Genomic DNA, 20285 nt, shown 5'->3' with positions numbered 1-20285 from the left:
GAAAAAGAAGTGTTGTTGTTTTCTTGCCACATATACGTGTATGTGCAGCCTTTCAAAAAGTGGCTGTGATTTTCCATTTCCAGGCGGGATTGAAAGGAGAATCAGAAATGCATTGCTGAGCTTCTACAAACACTGTGGGGAACACGGAAGACAAGTGGTATTTCACATTCACAAAAAAAAAAGACAGAGAGGTGTTGTTGTATTGTATTCTCTGCTATTTCCTTACTTGTGCCAGAAGACAGTGATGTTTGTTTCCTACTCTGTCACAAAAAACCTGAAGTTTACCATTGATTCCACTAAGGCTTCACAAAAGCTGTTATCTTGACTAGAATATCTCACAAAAAGAAGTTGCTCTATCATCCCTGTCCTATATTTGCTTTTTTTGAGTCAATTCTTACTCATCTTAAATTTCCATTTCCCTCTACAATCTGTGATGCCCTAACACAACATTACCAGGACCGGCGCAACGGGAACAGATGCAGTCTGTCCTGGGGTTGTGAGGAGACGAAAACCTTCCTTCAATATACTCATCTTGACCTCCAGCAAAACCATCTCTCTGCTTAAGTGAGACGGTTGCTGACTCGTGACTTCCTGAGACATGCTTATACTCATAGATTTGCTATTTGAGTTCCCCATTACATGCCATAGATTGCTTTCCAGTGGGGTGGTAAGAATGAAATCATTCCACTCTGCGTCATGGCAAGCCATCGCATTTACGCTCGTTGGGCAACCAAGGAGCCATCCAGGAATTAAGAGCAGGAAAGTCAGTGAATATTCCACAATTTACATTGTGCTATGAACGGAAACTGATAGAACAGAACTGATGTCATGATTAGCATCTATGCTGGTTTAGCAATGTTCAGTAGCATGGTGCAGATTGTAACCTCCTAATCATCACATATTTAAGAGCGGATGCAACATTATGACCTTATAGATTTAGGAAAATTATGTTTTAATTCTCACTATAAGTGATTTGTGTTTCAGAAAAGTGAACTCTAGGAATTCAGCAAAAACATCAGTAACGGCAAAAGTGACCAGTGACTTTGTTTTGCTGAGCAGCACATCTTTAATGTACCACTCATTCCAAAAAGCCAGTCAGGTAAGCCTGTTGCTGTCATAGCACCCACCCAGGGTGTTGATATCATAATATATGACAGAAACTAATTGCCTCTCCACAAGCCAAAGGACTGGAAAATATACCACTCTACTGCAAGACAGCAAAAATGAACGTATAGCAGATCAAGTTTGCGTTTTTAATGGCATACAAAGATCAGGACTTTAAATAAAATAATACCTTTATTCTCCAGATAACCCAAGCCACAGCTTTTAAGGATATTTTGACATTTTTTTGTGTGGTCACTGTAACTTAGAAACACCATGCTCTATGCATTTAGGAACCACTGCTGTATGTAAATGTTTCACAAATGTCACAGCAGGAACTAAGTGACAATGTTACGTCATTAATGGCAGCAGACTTGACTTGATCATATTAGTTAATAACCATCCACTAGGAGGGAATCATATATTATGCATGAAACATTTAACTTTCAGTTTAAGAGAGACAGGAGTTCATTAGTTAAAGTAAAAAAGAAAATGAGAGACTGACACCTTGGCAAAAGTCAAATCCTGTGGTTGAAATACAGTAGCAACCTCAAGACTATACAGCTTTCAAAAGCATTATGAATGTTTAAACACACATATGAATGATTTTAGATAAGTGGCAAAATTTGAAACACAACCCAAAACTTTTGGCCTGTAAGAGTTGTAATCTCTGTGAGTATTATACATTTTTGAAAAGAAATTGAAATATACTTTTGATATTTGATTATATATTTGATGTAGTCATCTTAATGTTAAAGCATAATTTTAAATGACAAAATTATGTCACGTTTCAGAAAAAGCTTCTAATTCAAAAAGTAAAAGCAGCTAGCTGCATTTACATTACAAATGTGCACAAAACTTTGTAAATATTGTGCTAATTTTGCAATTGCTGTGCTCCCATTAAATAAGAAATGCAATTAAAATCATGTGTGAATAAGTTTGTTCCTGTTGTCATCTGGCTGTGATGTGAAAAAAGTTTTTAAATTGGAGTTTTGCAAATGAAACCTCTTCCAATATGGCCAAAAAAACACACCTCTTGGTAGCGCCATAAAGTTTTTTAAAATTGGCATGTTTCCATTAAGCAAAGTTATTTTAGAAATGTCAAGTTGTGTATCTATATGGTCAATGGAAATGCATCTGCAGATTCTGCAAAGAAAGCAAATATCCTGACTTACACACATAGATTTATAGTAAGGACAACAATCTTTATGATAAATATAAACTGTAGATATTATGTTATATGGATATAAATATAATATATCTATATCCATATAGATTTAGACATGCTGCTAAGTGGTCTTAGCAACTTCTTTTCAACTAAGAAACGTGAATATGTGTAGAGTGTGGCCTTGCTGCATAAACAATATGCATGCTCAAATGACCGCCTCTGGCTGATCATTAGTCTGGACTGTTCCACTCCACTTTTTAGAATTGACTCAGCTCACCTGAGACATCAGGCAACATAGTTAAAGGGATTTGATTTCTATCTTTACTTTTTAAGAATGTTTTTTTTTGTAGAGGTTTTAAATCTATAAGTATATCTTCCAACAGCTTCCAATGAAAAGTCAGAGAGAAAGCACAATAGAGTATGCATATCCCTGGTGAAAACACCATTCATTACTTCTGAAAGAGCAGGGAAAGTGTACCTTGATAATGGATGAACACAGCTTCTGCACTCTCTCATCTGCAACCCTAATCTCAGAGGACGAAAGATGCCTCCTGCCTCTTTGTTGCACAGGATGTGTATAATTTTTGCTGAGCTTTCTCACTAATGAATGCACAACAGCCGGCATAAACACAGACACGGAGGTTTACCGTCTGCTGCAAGAGGGGGCTGAGGAGACCAAAGCAAGAACTGAGAAAGAAGTACTGCCAGCCCTTTTAGTCATACAAATGCCTCACTTCGTTATGCATCAGGGTAAACGTAGTTCACCTTTAGCAGAACTCTCTGTTGGGCATTTTACCGAACATCACAGATAATGACTGCACTTACAAGACAATAAGAGCTTCGGCCAGGCCGTCGGCATAGATTAAAGATGCATTAAAGAAGGTTTTTACTGCCATAATGTATCTGCAGAGCATTGAAAGGGTGGTTGATCAATACTGCTGACATGGCAATTAATTCTGCCAGGTGCTTCCAGAGATTTCTTGCTTCGGAAAGATCTTCCACACATTTTAAACTGGCCCTTAGGGTGGAGTGCTACAAGCAAATCTTCAGAATTACACCCTATCTGGATATCTAAGACATTAGAGAGCAAACTGAGAAATATGAAGGTTATGCATTGTTATATCTGTACTGCCCATCAGTTTGATTCAGATGTTTGAGCTGGATCATACATTTGTTCACTGTACAATGCCATTTTACAACAAGTAATTATTTTTGTTTCCTGGGAATGAACTGGAGTTATTGTGGCTAATTATTGTTATTGTGACTAATCACTGTGCCAAAACAATTTCCATGTTTTGGTACAGTGGCATATTATTTTGATACATTTTCAGTTCAACAGTCGGTTCGCAGCTGTGAAATCCTTAATTGCACAAAGCCCAACAGATAAAACATGACTTTAGTTCAAAATGATTTGAAAAGTTTGTCGTACAAACAGATGGCATCAGACAGCTAAGTAAATGTTGAGGTTTGAATAGCTTGTTAGACAGAAGACTGAAATAAATGCATACAGGCTTTCAAGCCATATTTTATAACATCTGTGCTCAAAAAGCTCCATAGAGGTTCAAGATCTCCCTTTAAAAACATCAAATAAATTTTACATTTATCACCATTTTTTGTTTGGCCTTCAAATTTTTTCCAGTTTTGTGTAAAAAATGTGCTGTACATACAGCAGTTTTGCCAAATACAGTAAAAATTAAAAGTTACTGCTTACATTTGTTTCATTCCAATGGTCTTAAAGATAATTGGGGAATCAGTTGACAGACTGTGCTATATATTTTCCAGGCACATAGTGCCATTTTAAAGCAAAATCATGTAACTATGTTACCTTCAGTTATCATAAAAAGCTATATACATATCAAATATGACTTAAAATAAATATGATTTCATAATTGAACACCTTGAAATTGGGGCTCTGTCTATAAAAATACCTGCTCTTTCTTAAACTCCACTTTAAAGACGTCATCACAACTGTGCTCTTCTATTAACCCTTTAACAACTAGCTGCTGGATAGTCTGAAGAAGTCAGAGGAGTTGCAGTGGAGAAGAGGAACAGGTTTTGCCCAGCTAAATGGTTGCCATGGGAGACTAAGCGATTTCTCAAACATGCATGAAGAAATCAAGGCAACACTCCACTTTTGTTTTTGATGAGGGGAAAAATATAACACGGTGTAAAGCTCAGAAAAGTCGACTCTACATAATACTTCCCCTTCAAGTCAGGGTGTAATGCTTTAAAGAAGTAAGGAGGCAGAACCAGGAACTAAAAGACAAGCTGCCTCCGAGCTTCATCTGACTATTCATAAATCATAATTGGATTTGGTGAGAGTGAAAGTGAACAAATTATATAATGGAAAGCCTCAGACGACAGGAGATGTCATGCTGGATCAACATCAGCACCACAGATAAAAATCTTTATCGTAAGTCTCTCCATATAGTTATTTTCAAAAGAATAATGCTGGACTAACTCGGCATAGTGATTATGTTATTAGAACTTTAAATTGAAATTATACATTTATATCCTCTAGCCCTCTATTGTTGGCTGAAATTACTTGAGCCATGTTTATGGTTTCGAATCCTGCTTCTGGCTGGTCTCACATAGAATATATCATCAGTGCATAAATCCCACAAACCAGAAAGCTGGTTTGCCCCCATCGTAGTTGGTTGAGGCCCTGATACTCCATCACTTTTTGAATCAGGGCAGTAACAGAGGCGGAGTGACTTCTATGCATCAATCCTTTCACCAAACACAGGAAGGTGCCTTAATCCTGCTTTGCTGTGTTTTGTGAAAGAGCCATTAGTCTATGATCATCTGAAAAGAAAATTGTGTCCAAGTTTTCACAGTGACGCATATGTACTCTGGTCAATTTATTAGGAAAAAGCTGTTAAATTGCTTAATGCAAATTGGAAATCAATCAATGATGTGGGTACCGAGATGTGATAGAGATGATTTCCTGAATGAAGTTTAAATCGAGCATTGGAATGGTTGTTCCATTCCAATGTGTATCTGACCAGGCTGGTCAGATACACAGGCTTTGACCAGCCTGTGTATCACACAGGCTGGTCAAGCCTGTGTCTGACCAGCCTGTGTATCACACAGGCTGGTCAGAGTATTTCAGAAACTTATTATTATATTCACAACCATGTTGGGGGATTACAGAAAAATTGCCCTAAAAAAGAGAAATTATCCAGTCAGCATCAATTGTGTAGACAAAAATTCCTTATGGCTTAAAAGTGTCGGTCTAGACTAGACAGATTGAACTGAGGAAAGATAGATGATGTGTGTTTGGCATCAACTGCAGGTTCTACCTGATCAGACTAATCATCTAATCCTACTGTACCTACTCACACTGTACCTCTATAAGAAAACAGAATGGCACAATTACCATATGTACATGAAAACAGGAATTCATTCTTCAATTGTTTATCGAAGACAACACTCGTGCTTTTTGTTTTGTTTTTTTCCAAGACACTTTCACACATTTAAGCAAACAGCTTTAGTGCCTCTGGCTAAGACATAGAGTTCTTTTTTTTTTTTTTTAATACTGTTTCTCATGATAAAAGGGATGCTTCATTTCAAAGTACTTTCATGAAATATTCCATGTTCAACTAAAGCTACAGTAGTAGACTCCAAAACAACATCTGCCTCTATGTAGAAGCTTTACTTTCCCCCCTAGGGATCTGGCTTCCCTGCTAACTTTTATTTTGGGAGTTTAGTGTGTCACATAATGATTTACTTACTATTCAAGTACTGTGCAAAAGTGGGTGTTAGAAGTATTACATGTTAAATAATATGTCTTTGACTAAGGAAATACGTTTCCACACTAGGGTGTAATAAACAAATCACACATTTGAAAATCCAAATTTGATCATAAAATGTAAAGTTCTCATAAAATTCTAAAGCACTTTTAAGGTGGTCAACTAATTATTTAGCTATAACTATTTCTAGCCAACTAATTAAATAAGTCCAAAAAGTATAAATCCTATGCCTGTTTTTAATGAGAACATCAAGTTATTTACAGATTTGTTTATGAACTGATTTTTTTAAAATATTGCATGTTTACAGTCTATAGTTTAGCAGTTGAAAAATAAACAAACATTGCAAATGTTCTTTTTGTCGTTCTGATGGCCCATAAGTGTTTTCAGCTTGATGATTTTGAGGCTCATAGCAAAACGTTTGGACAACACTTACCCTCGGTTAAAGGAGTTTCAAATGTTTTGTCAAAAGCCTGATATGTGTTTACATTGGGGACCCCTCTGTGCTCCCTTTGCAAGTTAAATGTTTATATAGTCATTTTGCTGCAAGGTTTTTCAGGAATCCAAAGTACTTTAAGTGTAATCTCAAAATCAACTTTTGCTTTGCAATGTAACAAATGATAAATACTGTATATCATGCTATTTATGCAAGAAGTTCTGACAAAGTGCAGCAAAGAAATAGCTTTTATTCATAGATTGATTAATATTCACTAAGAAAATAAACACTTAAATAGCATGATGAAGAAGTAATTATACAATAGCCAAGTGTTTTCTGTATATATGTTCACATTGCAGAAAAAAATCTTACAGAACAGTAAAGAAGTAATTTTTTTCCCCCATGGTCTTTTTTCATTTTCTAATTTCCATATTAGAAAAGAAAAAAAAACAAAAAAAAAACAACTGTTGACAAGCAACCCAACAAATAAAATGTGAATTTGTCTCTGTGCCTGCTTTGCAGCAGAATCAGTGTGTGGCAGACATTAATGAGCTGTTCACACTACGTCTGAATAATTTTATCCGTTCTTATCTGTAGAAAAGTCACAGGGGCATGAACCCATCAGAGCAGCCAGGGGGAGGAACAGGGACGTCCTTGGCAGCTCGGTGTGAGGAGCCTTCATAGCAGAGGGTGGTGCAGGATAAGCGACTCCCTCCGTCTGAATCCATTAACGACAAACTCACAGGTAGGCAAATGACACCACTGTTTTCTACAAGCTCTGCTGCGGCTCAGCTCTCTGATAAGAAGAAGTTTGCTGCTGAGAGGCGAGATGTAGTGGCGGAATTGACTATGACCCACGGTGCTGGAATCTGGAGGGGGGATATGCATCATGCAGAGCCAGATTTGATTACAACAAGACATTTCTGTTTTACTGGTTTACAGTTTTACCTACAAGGGGAAATCCACTGTTTATGCTCCTTCAAAACAAGAGAATAATCAAATGACTTCGTTCCTTCACCCATCCACAAAAGAGATTATTGGAAAGTAGCTTTGGATGCTCACAGCAGAAAAAAATTTAAAAGTATGTTTTTCTGGAATCAGGCACCACAGTTTGGTTTTATTAGTGTTTGAGGGGCATCTCAGCATTTAGATACAACTTGTAATCTGATTTCTGTTTAATTTGGGTGAAAGCGTGCTTTAACCTGTTTTGCTCTAAAGACTGGTTGGAAAGTAAGGCACTGATTAATCACTAGTTTTAAAAATGTAATCTTTCTCCTTTTTGTTGACTATCACTCCAGGTCATCCAACCTCAGATGGCATCTGGTTAAGTGTTAGAAGAATCAAACACTTAAATCGTTGCAGTTTTATCTCCAGTAATTTCACATCTTTTAAAGGTTCATAATTCATTTTGCCAACAAACACTCTTGAAGCATAAATGTCAATAGAAAAATTAAGAAACTAGTTCAGTTTATCTGAGATGTAACTGATTTACTGTAGAAAATGATGATGCATGGAGTGTATGTCATTATGCATAACATAACAGTAGGCAATTATTGTACATTGTTGTCTCTTGTTAACTTAATGTAGGGTGACATAAACAACATGAAGCTTCAAGAAAGCACATGCAGTTAATAATCTGCATTTTCAATGTTTGTTCCTTTCAGTATTGGTGCATCTCCTCTAATTAGCTCTTTATAAAATGAGAATCACTCAGCCCAAGAAGTGAAGTAAAACAATAGCTGTCTCCACACTTCCTGATCCACACACACAAAAAAAGAAAACAAAAAATAAAATGCTGAACAGTATCACTACCAAAAAGTCTTCAAAATGACTGAGTGGAAAGCCTGTCATCCTGATAGACAGCACGGTAAAAAGGCAGAGGATGGATGAGAAGTGGGAAACAGACAGGAGATAACAGAAGAAAGACTCATAGTGATTGAAGTGACAACAATGAAATCTGCATTAAATCCAGCCTGCAGTTGAGTTGCAGACTTCTGGGGTGTGTGTATTTGGTTTCATGCCAGTTTAGGTCAGATCATGAGGAGGCACAGCTAGCATTAAAGATTACGCAGGAGAAACTGTCATATCATCAATTTCCTCGCAAACAACTGAATTTCCTTGGTTTTTCAACAAAGGAAATATCAACTTAGTAACAATTTTTTTGTTCTCTGACTGCTGTTTTACTCTGAAAATGCCATTATGGTTTTGAAAGCAACATTTCCTGGTCAATCAGTGAAAGGATTATATCCCCGGCAATATTATTCACTTCTGCTGTGACGTCTATGATACAATTGGTCTTGGCTTTCTACATGTGAAACCTATAATTGCACTACTTGCTGTTCATTGTTAATGTTTGCTAAGGACTTAAAGTTGCAGCGCCAACTCTGACGGCTTCTCCAGAATAAGAGAGTAGTTATTTTTCAGAGTGCATCTTTTCTGTATTTATTTTACTTGGTCATTATTTATGTTTGTGTGGAGCCTGCAGCCAACCATAAATCAGACCAGACTTTAACATCTGAGCTGAAGTGCTTTAGAGCCTGGTGCCTCCAAGGTTTGAGCTTTATGGCAGTATGTCTTGGGAGCCTGACCCTTTTTACACCACAACAATGCACTAGATATTGTTTTTTTCATTTCATTAGAGTAAACAAAATCCAATATCGTTCATAAAATATTAAAGAGGAATGTGTCTGGGTCTATGCTACATTTGCTTTATTTGAATCTTCAGTTAATTGGACAGGGGAGAAACTATCTAGAGAAATTAAACCTACAAAAGCTAACATGAACTATTTCATCAACAGATGAATCCATGCATTATTTATCCACTAGATGCAATTTGTGATGTACACAAACACTCAAAATGATATTATTGTAAGATATAAGATTAAATGTCATTTTGTATGTAATGAAGTCTGTTTATTATCTAACAATACTGTTTAAAGTGACTTCAGTATGTATTGACACGATGGGGAAAGAAAACCAAAAAGTATTACAATAAATTCATGTTCTACTATATTTCTAAACTCCTGTGCTTAAAACTTTAGCTTAAAACAAGCTCCAACAGTTATTTTTGCATATTTGTAAAAATATGCAAAAATAATTATTGTTAATACGAATATTAATGTTATTCGTATTTTCTTTCTGTACCATGAGGCAAAACTGACAAGTATCGCTAAATCATTCGTATCACTGGTTTAATACTTCAAAATATCCCCATTATAAGACTGATTGAAGGCAAAATGCAAAACAGACTTGACAGAATGAGGACAGTCTGCTAGATATTACATTACAAGAGTGTATCTGTGTATCTGAGCAGAATGCATGAGATGATTTTTTCTTTACTGCGCAGCGGCTACATCTAACAGTATGACACAGACTAAGCATAATTGCCTCAAATGATAATTGGTACAATCCTTCGAAAAACAAGTCATGCTTTTTGTGGCGATATGTTCTCTTTCGCATTTGAAATTAATCACAGCTTCAGACAATGTAGTTTCCACCAGTTAAGATGGGTGAAAAAATGCCCTTGAGCATGAAACTGCATGGTGGAAGTACCACTAAATGCTTTGTTCCTTAAAAAAGAAAAAGAAAAAGAAAAAGGTGGAGAATGAATAATTATGTGTAGAAAAATTCAAATGATTCCTACTTGTGGAGGAAATGAAGGCTGAATTCCGCTACCCACCACAAATTTTCTTTTCCCTTCCCTTCAGCAACAGTCCCTCTCCCCTCCCTTGCTTGTTGAATGAATCGGAACACATTAATCTAGGTTTCACTGCTATCCGTTAGCTGGTTGCAACCCGGCTCCTCTGTGATTATCTCTGATAGAAAATGAGAAAAGCATGAGTCAATGCTTCTGTTCTCACTACTCAAATCCTCTCCATTTAAATTCCCTTTGTCTACACAAACCCGTCCAAGGGAATGAAACGGACCATTAACAAGATTAGCTCACTCATTCTGCTGCTGACAAAGGTTCTGCAATAGGCTGCTGATCATTAGGCTTGCACCAGGAACAATGCTGATCTATAATCTTACACCATATTCCGTCTGAACCACTGTGGACCATTTATTGTACTCCGAGGGAGATGACATAATGGTGGACTATTTTTTTGTCCCTAAGTGAAGTGGTGTACAAAAGAATGAGGTAAGGTAGTAAAGAACGAGAGTAAGGGGATCCTTAACCCCTCATTTCTTCTCAGTTCCTCTCATTCCAAGTAATTAGTTGCAGTATAAATGGCTCCTGAGGTGGAGGCCTTTCTTTATGAATGTTCAATCTGCACAGATACAGGGATCAAGACAAAAGGGGGCCAGATGGTGCATCCAAATATCAAGGCATTACATTTTTTTGTGTCTCACCCCCAAAGCATGACCTGGGTGTTTGATGCAAAACTACTATTCTTGGAACACAGCAGTGAAAATTCAGGTATGGGAAGAATGTGGAGAGGTTATGAAAAATTAAGTTGGCCTCCAGAAACTTCCTGAAAACTCCCTGACACCTGAAGAAAGGACTAGAGGCACTATGCCAAGTATCTTCTTAATGGAGTATTCCCAGAGGAGGTTTGACTCCACTACGGCTCCCCGTTGTCACTGATCCTGTTTTGGGTGTTCTCTAAGTGAGAAAAAAGGGCGACTTTCTTGAAAAACTCAGGGTTTCATCTTCACTTTTCCAAATAATGTGTTCCTGTTGGGTTCCTCAGGCATTGACCTTCAGAGTGAATTGGAGTGGTTTACAGCCAGTGTGAAGCTGTGGGGTTGGTTCTCAACTATAAAAAAGTAAACCGCTAATTCTTGGTCAAAAGATGGTGTCTGCTTTAAGCAGAGGAGTCAAGTATCTTTTAAGATGGAGTGAAAATTGATAGACAAACTAGGGTCTCATCAGTATCAGTGTGAACATTGGATTGACCTAACAATAAAAAAACAATAAAAAAAGAAAAAACAACTGAGTCAAAAAGCAAAGATCATGATTGATATGTTTGGATTCTGATGCTCACCGAAGGCCATGAAATTTAGATCAAATAAATAAGATCCCATATGTAAGTGGCTATGGTTTCTCCACTTGGTGGCAGGGCTCAGCTTTAGAGATAGTGTAATGAGCCCCAATATTTGGGATGTAGCTTTAAAAATGCTGCTTCTCCTCCAGCTGAGGTGGTTCAGGCATCTGACAGCAATGCGTCCTGGACCAACCATTCTTTCAAACAAAGTGAAGTGAAAATGATCACGGGTTAATCACTACTTGCCTTCAAAGATTCTGGTTTTTTAAAATAAGTTTAGTCTTCCATACACATATAAACCATTTTAACACTGGTTTTCTACAAAATAAAAAATAAATAACTGCAATTTTTCAGGCAGCTATAAGCATAATCCTCCTGCTCCCAATGTGTCCCACTCTTGGTGTAAAGTCCTCCCAAAGAAGGCCCCTTCTACCTAGTTTCTGTTTGCATAATTTCTGCAGCAGTGTAGTTAACCATCACCAATGGGGCAAAAGGCTCATAGAGCAGCCATATTACCCCTAATTATTCTCCAGCAATTAAAGCCGCATGAGGTATAATCAACAGTCAACAAGGAAGCAAAAGTAGGTTGACCACAGTAGCTTGACTGATTATAGTGAATATGTCTAGACTCCCTGAGCTCCCTCCAAATTACAGACAAAAAAAACTGAAAAAAAAGGAATCAGACCACTGAGAGACGCACTGTAGACACGTTTCAATTGTGTTACAGAATCCCATCAGGAGAAGTCTGATAGCTTCACTCTGGTAGTAATCTGCTGGTGTCCAATGAATGAGAATCAAACTGGGAGCATTGGGTTTTATACAGTGTGGACAAGAACAAAGAGGGAAAGATACGGCCAGGTTCTTAAAATACCTGCTGAAACAAAGGCACTTTCTGCTACATTTGTTTACTTGCACCAAAATAATACTAAACAGGAAGAATTATGTATAGCATAATATGTGTATATTTACATGCAGAGCCATTATATAAATTTACTTAATTGAATTGTTCTGTTTGATATTAGTTGAACATGTTCCAGTGCCTTTGAGCCTTACAGAAACAGCCAGAGGGTGGTTCAACATATCTTATAAAAAAAGGAAAAGGCTGTTTGATGCCTCTGACCTGCATAGCAAGTTTTTTTCTCCCAATTCTCTGGCATCACACCACACATTGACATATCGACAACATTTTCAATCTCAATGTCTGCTTGATTTTATAGAATATCTTTTCATATGAAGATTAATACTCAAGTCTGGTTCAGTGTTGTTCAACCCTCGTCTTCAAGGAACAATGCAATGCATGTTTTAGGTGTTTCGCTGCTTCATCACAAATGACTTCAACTAAGACTGGCAGAGTTTTGCTGACTTGCTGAATTGATCACCTGAAACAGAGGACCAGGCGTTGGAACCACTAATTTACAAAAACCTCCAGAAAAAGGGCAAAAAAAGTCATTAATAAAAACTTAAACTCTTAAATTAAATAAAAAACATATATATTTCCTGATGGAAAATCTGCTGATTTAATACAGCGGGAGAGGACTAATTCATTTTACTTAGTATTTCCAAACATTTTTTTTTTCTCTCAAAAATTTCTCTAAAGAATTTTGATGAACAAAACAATAAGAGTAACGCTAGTTGAAAAATGGCTTCCAACAAGTAATAGGAAAAACAATGCTGTGTGGAGTCAGACTTTGTAAAATTAACTACAGTATATTTGCACAGTTATTCTGTATCTGTAAACCTATAAAGTCATCACAGCAATTTTAACTGTCTATTAGCTTACACAAAGCCATAAATACAATGCCTATGAACTTAATTCCACTCATGTAAATGTGTTTGTATTATGAGGAGAGTACTGTATGATCTTCAGCAAATTTAGTATCCAGACCAATTAAACCTTCATGTAGTTGATGTTTGTGTCTTCCACATGCCGTTGGGAGACTTTCAAATTTAATTTCACATGAGTTTTTTCCAACAGTTATTTCTTCATGTCGTTCTTCATCACAGCTTTGACTGGAAAAGAACTGAAGCAGCAGTTAATATACAATCTCTTCCATCTGAAACATTGAAAGTTTTAATTGCTTCACTGTGATTGTAGGTTTCTTGGTGGCTTCTCTCACCAGGGTTTTTCTTGCACAGTCATTCAGTTTGTGAGAACAACCAGCTCTAGACAGATTTAGTAAATGCCATCCTCTTTCAATGTCTTAATGATAGCTTCAATTGAAGAAAGATGCCCAGTGAGTTGGAAATGTTTTTGTTGCCATCACCTGACATTTATGTTTTCAACAACCTTTTCTCTCAGTTGCTTAGATGTTGTGGCATTTGCACAAGGAATGATGCAGCAATTGGGTCTCCCAGAAACAGCTGGTTTTTTTTTTTAATATAATCATCTGGTTACCTGATGCGATTTAACGGCCTTTAAACAGTTCCTAAGGGAGCATGACCAGCTGTTTTTCTCTGTTATTCTCTCCGATACATTGAACAGTTTCACTGGTTAAATTGAGTTCTACTTTGAGAGATCTTACACTAACCAAATCAGGTCAGTTCAGTTTTTACAGCTTTTAGAGAGGCTGTTAATACCCAACTAGTGATCCAAGATAGCACCAAGCTATCATTTCTGCCCACCTGAAAAGACAGGTGGACAGACACCAATATTACTTATGGCATAACATACATAAGTGAGTTACTTCTAACCATATTCAGAAGCTTGTTGGATGAGACCGGAAATGTCTTAAAAAAGAAAGAGAAGAAGTCCAGATTCCTCCTTCTGAAGCACTTAGGGTTATCCTGTCCTAAACAAGAAAGTGTATCAAGTGCAATGTCAGCATGAGTAGAGTGTTCGCAAAAAAATTTGAGCTTCATCTATCTAACAAGGCATTTAATCTAGAAGTGTCACAGCAGGACATTGGGAGATCAACTGTATGAAACTGGAAAGCTACTGTGTTTCTGATTTCAGTGTCTGTCTTGAATAAATATTTACAGTAACTTTGTAGTTTGAACTGTAGTTTGATATATACAGTATATATTAATTTGTTGTGTCACATATCTTCTAAGTATAGTAGGAGCATCAATGTATCTTTTTTAATCAAAAACATTTTCTGAAAGCCTAAAAAAAGAAAACCCTAAGGTTTGGATAGCCAAATATACTAAACCAGTTCACATCAAGCAGCAGTTTAAGACTTTTTAAAAGTAAAACGTTTAAAAGTTGCAAGGTTAGAGGAGATGAATGTTGGTCAACATGCCTGACAATTTAAGGCTTTTCGTCCTTCAATATTTAAATTATGTTGGTAATGTTCGATGCATTTTCACAAACACTGCCAGTAGTTGCAACTCTTCTGAGTGATACAGAGAAAATAAATGCTATGTTCTGCAGCACTTTTTGAAGGCTTTTAAGATAAAGTAGTGACTCACAAAATAAATGCTGTCAGACAACTTGTTCCTCATGTGTAGCTGTAACTCATGATTCAAGCATCTGTGAGTTTTAACAGGGGCCAAAGGTTTGGAGAGAGTTTTCCTTTTAGAACTGAAACCTTAATGTTTGAATCATTCTTACTGTGTTCGCTGTACTCTTAAATTATCAACCTGTTATCAAGAGACAACAGGTTGCGTTCTATCTTTGGAAATGAAATTCAGTAACTTTTTAAAAAGCAAGTTCAATATAGTTTTTAGAGATTTTCTTAAGGGAATTCACCTGTTCATCTGGTAACAAGCTATTGATATATTTCTAGCAGTGAAACCAAATTTTGCTCTCCTTGTAATGGTCTCATTTTTCAAGAAAAAAAACACACTTTTATTTTTTCCTCACTAACATTAATGTCGACAAGCTGAGGGGTGCAGTCTCACACACACACACGCACCCCTGCACACCCACACACGTTTCTTATCCCACATAGGGCAGTGATGATGTATGAGGGGAATGAGATGGGAGTCACAAGTCGATTGGCCGGCCCTTTTGCCATCACAAAGTAATGAGGTCTCAGGGGGAGGGGGAAGTAGAAACAGAATACCCCAACTCCCCTTTTCACATATTACTAATTGGTCAGCACAGAATAGGCAAGATGCAGCAAGTTTTAATGACATTCTCAGTATTTTCTGACAAATATTATTAGTGAGTAGGAGTGTCACTGTCATAAACGTTTGGTGTGCACGCGCTAATCATCTGCACTGCAGATTCCATGAATGAGGGTTGTTTTATTGTTAAAAATTGTTACTATTTGTCACCTGGAATTAATTAACTTTCTATTCTTTAGTTAAAATGCCAAATAACTTTAGATCATTGGCATTTGGTGTCACCAACTTAGCCCTGAAAGGAAAAAAAAGCAAATCCATGCAACTTGAGTGAATCATTTAAGTTTTTAAATGCAATTGCAAAGAAATCTGCTTGTCACTAGATTTCACACACTGAGGCCTTTAGGATGGGCATTGAAGAAAAGTATATAAGTTATGAATTTATTGTGAATTTTTGACTGCTTTGCGGTTATTAGATAAAATCCCAATAATCAAATCATACTATGTCAGTGTGATGTGTAAATAAAGCATGTTCTAAAGCTGTCTTTTTAATGAATACACCAACAAACTTAAAGCCAAGTTTATTCCCTAGCCCAGTACCACAAAAACCTGTTTGCAAAGAGTAAATATTCTCAATAAAGTGACTGTTAAACTCCCATTGCTTATTAGAATGAACACAACACTAAATATTTGTTTGGGGGTGGGAGGATGAGGCTGTATGAGCCAGTAAACCATTTGAATTGTCTAGCAGTGTGCCTCTTAGATAACCTAATTAGCCTCGGGAGATGTTTATCGTCAGAGCCCTGACAAAGTGCATCCACTCAATATAAACATATATTTCACAGTGTGAGTAGAGGTAATGCATTGGGATCACTAATCCATTCCACTATATAGATCTTCATTGTTTGTTGGTGGTTTGCCATTTTTTGGCACAACATCTTAGTTTTTCTACGGTCCATTTTGAGAACCATGATATATATTCTATTATAGATGGAGTCTATCCTCGATTATCTCTGTGCTCAAATCAATTATTCATATTCTTAGCACTGTTTGGGGATTTTTAGAACTTTGTTGGTCAGTTTTCTTTTTACATTTTTGTATGCATGAGTCTGCACGTACATTTGTTTTTATTCTGTGTAAATATCGAGTAAATACAGAAGCTCATCTGTAGGGAAGCCACTTGAAAGTGACATTGATCTATTTCTAGACCTACTTTCTACCTGCTTCTCATTCTAATGTCTGTTTTGCATTTGATTAGAGATCCTCTCCCTCTGATCACTGATGCTTCTGTTTGTATTTTTAATCTGTCTCACTCTCATCCTTTGGCCGTCTTTGTCCTCACATAAAGATGTACACTGACTGCAGCATACTACAGGTTCTCATTTACCACCTGACTTACAGTCCCACTTTGATCTATTTATGACAATAAATATTTCAAACATACATTCTAGCTTTTAACCTCTAGCAATTAAAAAAAAAAAATTGACAAAAAAAAATTAACACAAAAATTTGAATTGGAATATAACTGTGGGGTCAGTGTCATTATTTTCCCTAATATGCTACTCTTGCTTTTGAGTGCCTAAATAAAAACTTTGGAACATAGAGGGAATTATGTTTATTAGCCAAATAAAAATTATCAAAATATCTCATAGCACATTAAAGAAATGACAATATTTGTTGACTCACACATAAGTAGTGAGGCTTAATAAGATCATGCTGAAGCAGGTCTGAAACCCAAGATCTTATTAGGCTTAATGATACCCTCATGACTTGGAAAGCTGCCAAGAATATGCACTGAGTCATGAAACTTTCATGAAAGAAATTCATGCAATGATGATGGGATGTCTTTACTTACAAATGAAGCAATATAATTGAGTAGGCAGTGTATGTTAATTAAGTAACATACAGAAAGATGCTCAGAAACTAAAAAAATTCTTAATCTTACCATTCAAATGTGTTTTAAACATTATGCAAAAACATAGTTTTTACTCTATTCATATAGTTTTAAAATTTTTCTGTAGAGAGAAACAGAATAATGAATTAAATCATTTCCAGTTGGATGTTGTGAAAGCAGTTGCACAGAACGAAAACGTAGATGTCCTGTGTAATCTGAGATACACAGGGCATCTGTGTATCTGCAGTCTCACAAATTGTCTCACAAAACAAATTGTCTCACAAATTGTGAGACTGCAGATGTTTGTTTCCAGTCATTCAGGTTGGAAATACAGTTTTAGAATTAAAGAACCTCTCGTCTATTACTCCTATTGCTTGCCTGAAAAAGGCAAATTACACTGACCAGAAAGTGAGAAGGACTAGATAGCAAAAGGTTTTCAGGTTTCAGGCCACGTAAGTCCTAGTTTGAAGTATTATTATAGGACATTAATAGAAACTATGAACCACATCTGAAAATGTTTCCCCAGGACTTCACTTGAAATTACAATGTGAGAATATAAACACTGCTTGATAAACAGACCTGTAGGAAAATTTGATAGAGAAAAGCATACTGTTTTAATATGCAAAATCCCCTGCAGAAAAATATTAGTTGTGGAAAACTCTTTCCTCTGTACTCTCAACAAATTCTATTGCTGTATAATCTTTTGCAACGAGCATTTTGTTAGTTTGAATATAAAATATATACAAGCATGGAGATCTTGCTTTGAAAACTTTTGCAAGCTATTTGCTTTACCAGCATGCCATGGCATATGTTGTATTTCTCAAATCACAGTACTTGTAGTTCTTATTCTAATGCTTTTTCAGGGCTGCATAGAGAACTATATTTTCTTGAGTTCTTTTTTCTGGGGAAAAGATCTAGATACTAAAAGTCAATATTGAACGTGGGTAAAGTAATGATTTCTCTTCTATATGTAATATTTTTGTTTTCACAACTAAACAGCAATAAATATTTTAGAAAAGTTTTAGAAAATATTTTAGAAAAGTTTCTAAAAATGGATTTGTCTTGGTTTAAAGGTGAGAACAATAATTAATTCCCATCTTTCTGGGTTAAAGACTGCATTGCTATTTTCAAAACAGGATTGACACTTTGGAATGATCCCATTACTGATCTGTTGTGTATCCTCTATATTTCACTTAGTTGTGTGTGTCTGTTTCTCAGATAAATGCAGGAGGAAAGCTGCTATAATGACACACCTCATTTTGTAGAATTTATGATGGACTTCAGTGCTGTAGGGACCACACATAGCTGCAAAGTTCCTCTGGTACATAGAAGAAGCCAGCAGTCTAACGAGTCTCCTTAGATGCTATGAGGGCTCTACTTAGATTGTTACTGACTTTCTTGTTTCCCTCAACATTACCTGTTGTGAGGGTAATGAAGGAATCAACAAAGTCCACACAGGAAAGCCCCAGTCTTACACCAAGTTATCCAGCCTTTCTTCTCTGTATAATAACATGAACAATTAAATTAATTGTGACACATTACTGAGGCACATGGCAGGTAGTCCAAATTATTTAAAATTCATCTTATTTGTGTTACATCCTTTTGAGACATTGTGTGAATCCAAAGCACTTGACGAAAATACACATTATTAGCATACTAAAACAGTTACAGAGCACTGAAGGGAGATGAGGAAGGCAATGGTCACTCCAGATCCACATAAAAACTACAGTTTAAATTATTGTGCTGAATTTAAATTACCAGCATGATTAGCAACCTCAGCTAAGTCCGGTCATTTAACTTTATTCAAATAAGAGAAACTTAAAATATAGATTAGCTAAACAAAATGCTGAATCTCCTTAAAGCAAAACTTAATGTAATAATGTTTTACTTTGTCTCTTTCTTTTAGTAAAAAGAAGTTGGTATGACAGGAAAAAAAAGAGCTTTTATGAAAATTGTATCAACGTAGATAATTACAAAAACAAAAAATTGAGATTGCCTTTTTTGATGTACCTGTCAATGGTATTTCAATGAAGAGCTGAAACAGTGAATACTGTAGTTTATTAATGAATATTCGTACAGATGTTTACCATGTTTATGATTTTGTAGTTTCTCAAAGTAAACTAATGCAGCATACCTAAAAACAGGGCACAAATAATAATAATAATAATAATAAAAATAATAAAAGTAAATAAATTAAATGTCTGAGTGTAAAAATTTTGATGTGGTGCAAGTTTTGAAAGAGCAACACACACTTCAGAAAACAGGTGCTTAATTCTAGAAAATGGTGTGCAAAACAGGCAAGGTGCTGGGGTAAGAGGTCAACAGGGAGAACAATGTTGGAGAGGCTGTGTGAAAACAGGCTGAAACTGGTCTAGAATCAATTTTCATCATCTCTGCTGCAGGTGCTGCCTGGTTAGGTGATTTAAGAATGGAGAGAAGCATGTTGGCATCAAGCACACAATGAGCTTCAGTCAGATGTGAGTAAAGCTTAAGGATGTTGCTCTGTGTCCAGAGGGCTGTTCCAGGGCAGGATCTTACCTCTGCAGATGGTGCCATTCCCCACATAGCCTGGCTTGCAGGTACACAGGTGTCCTCTGATGGTGTTGGTGCAGATGGCATTCTCATCACACAAGCTTTGGCCACTGGCACACTCATCGTGCTCTGCGGGAGACGGAAAGAGAAAGGCTGCCATCATAATGGTCCGGTACATCTGTATTTTTGTTGTGTTAAAGATGGAGAAGTCATTTTCTCTTTTTTTCCAAGAGGCAATAGAAAGTCAGTTATGAGAGGATGTTCAGCAGCAATTTAGATGGAAAAGCTGTGATTATTTAGCTAAATAAATCTGAAGCCAAGATTCTATCGTGTCAACAACCCGCTCTTTGAACAACTATGTTTACAATCAACTTTCATGCTTGCCATTCCCACAGTGGATTACAAGTGTGCTGAG

General features: G+C 36.5%; 1 protein-coding gene across 1 annotated transcript in view; it reads right to left on the bottom strand.

Moving 5' to 3' along the window:
• LOC116718581 (protein kinase C-binding protein NELL1) overlaps positions 1-20285 on the bottom strand; it is a 233510-nt gene that overhangs the window by 34018 nt on the left and 179207 nt on the right. The window contains exon 14 of the mRNA XM_032560663.1: positions 19877-19999. Within this exon, the coding sequence (XP_032416554.1) occupies positions 19877-19999 (123 nt within the window). The remainder of the gene's footprint in view (positions 1-19876; positions 20000-20285) is intronic.

Source organism: Xiphophorus hellerii, chromosome 4 (assembly GCF_003331165.1).
Source record: "Xiphophorus hellerii strain 12219 chromosome 4, Xiphophorus_hellerii-4.1, whole genome shotgun sequence".
NCBI lineage: Eukaryota > Metazoa > Chordata > Actinopteri > Cyprinodontiformes > Poeciliidae > Xiphophorus > Xiphophorus hellerii.
Note: the sequence above shows the minus strand (reverse complement) of the source record. Positions and strands in the feature narration are given on the sequence as shown.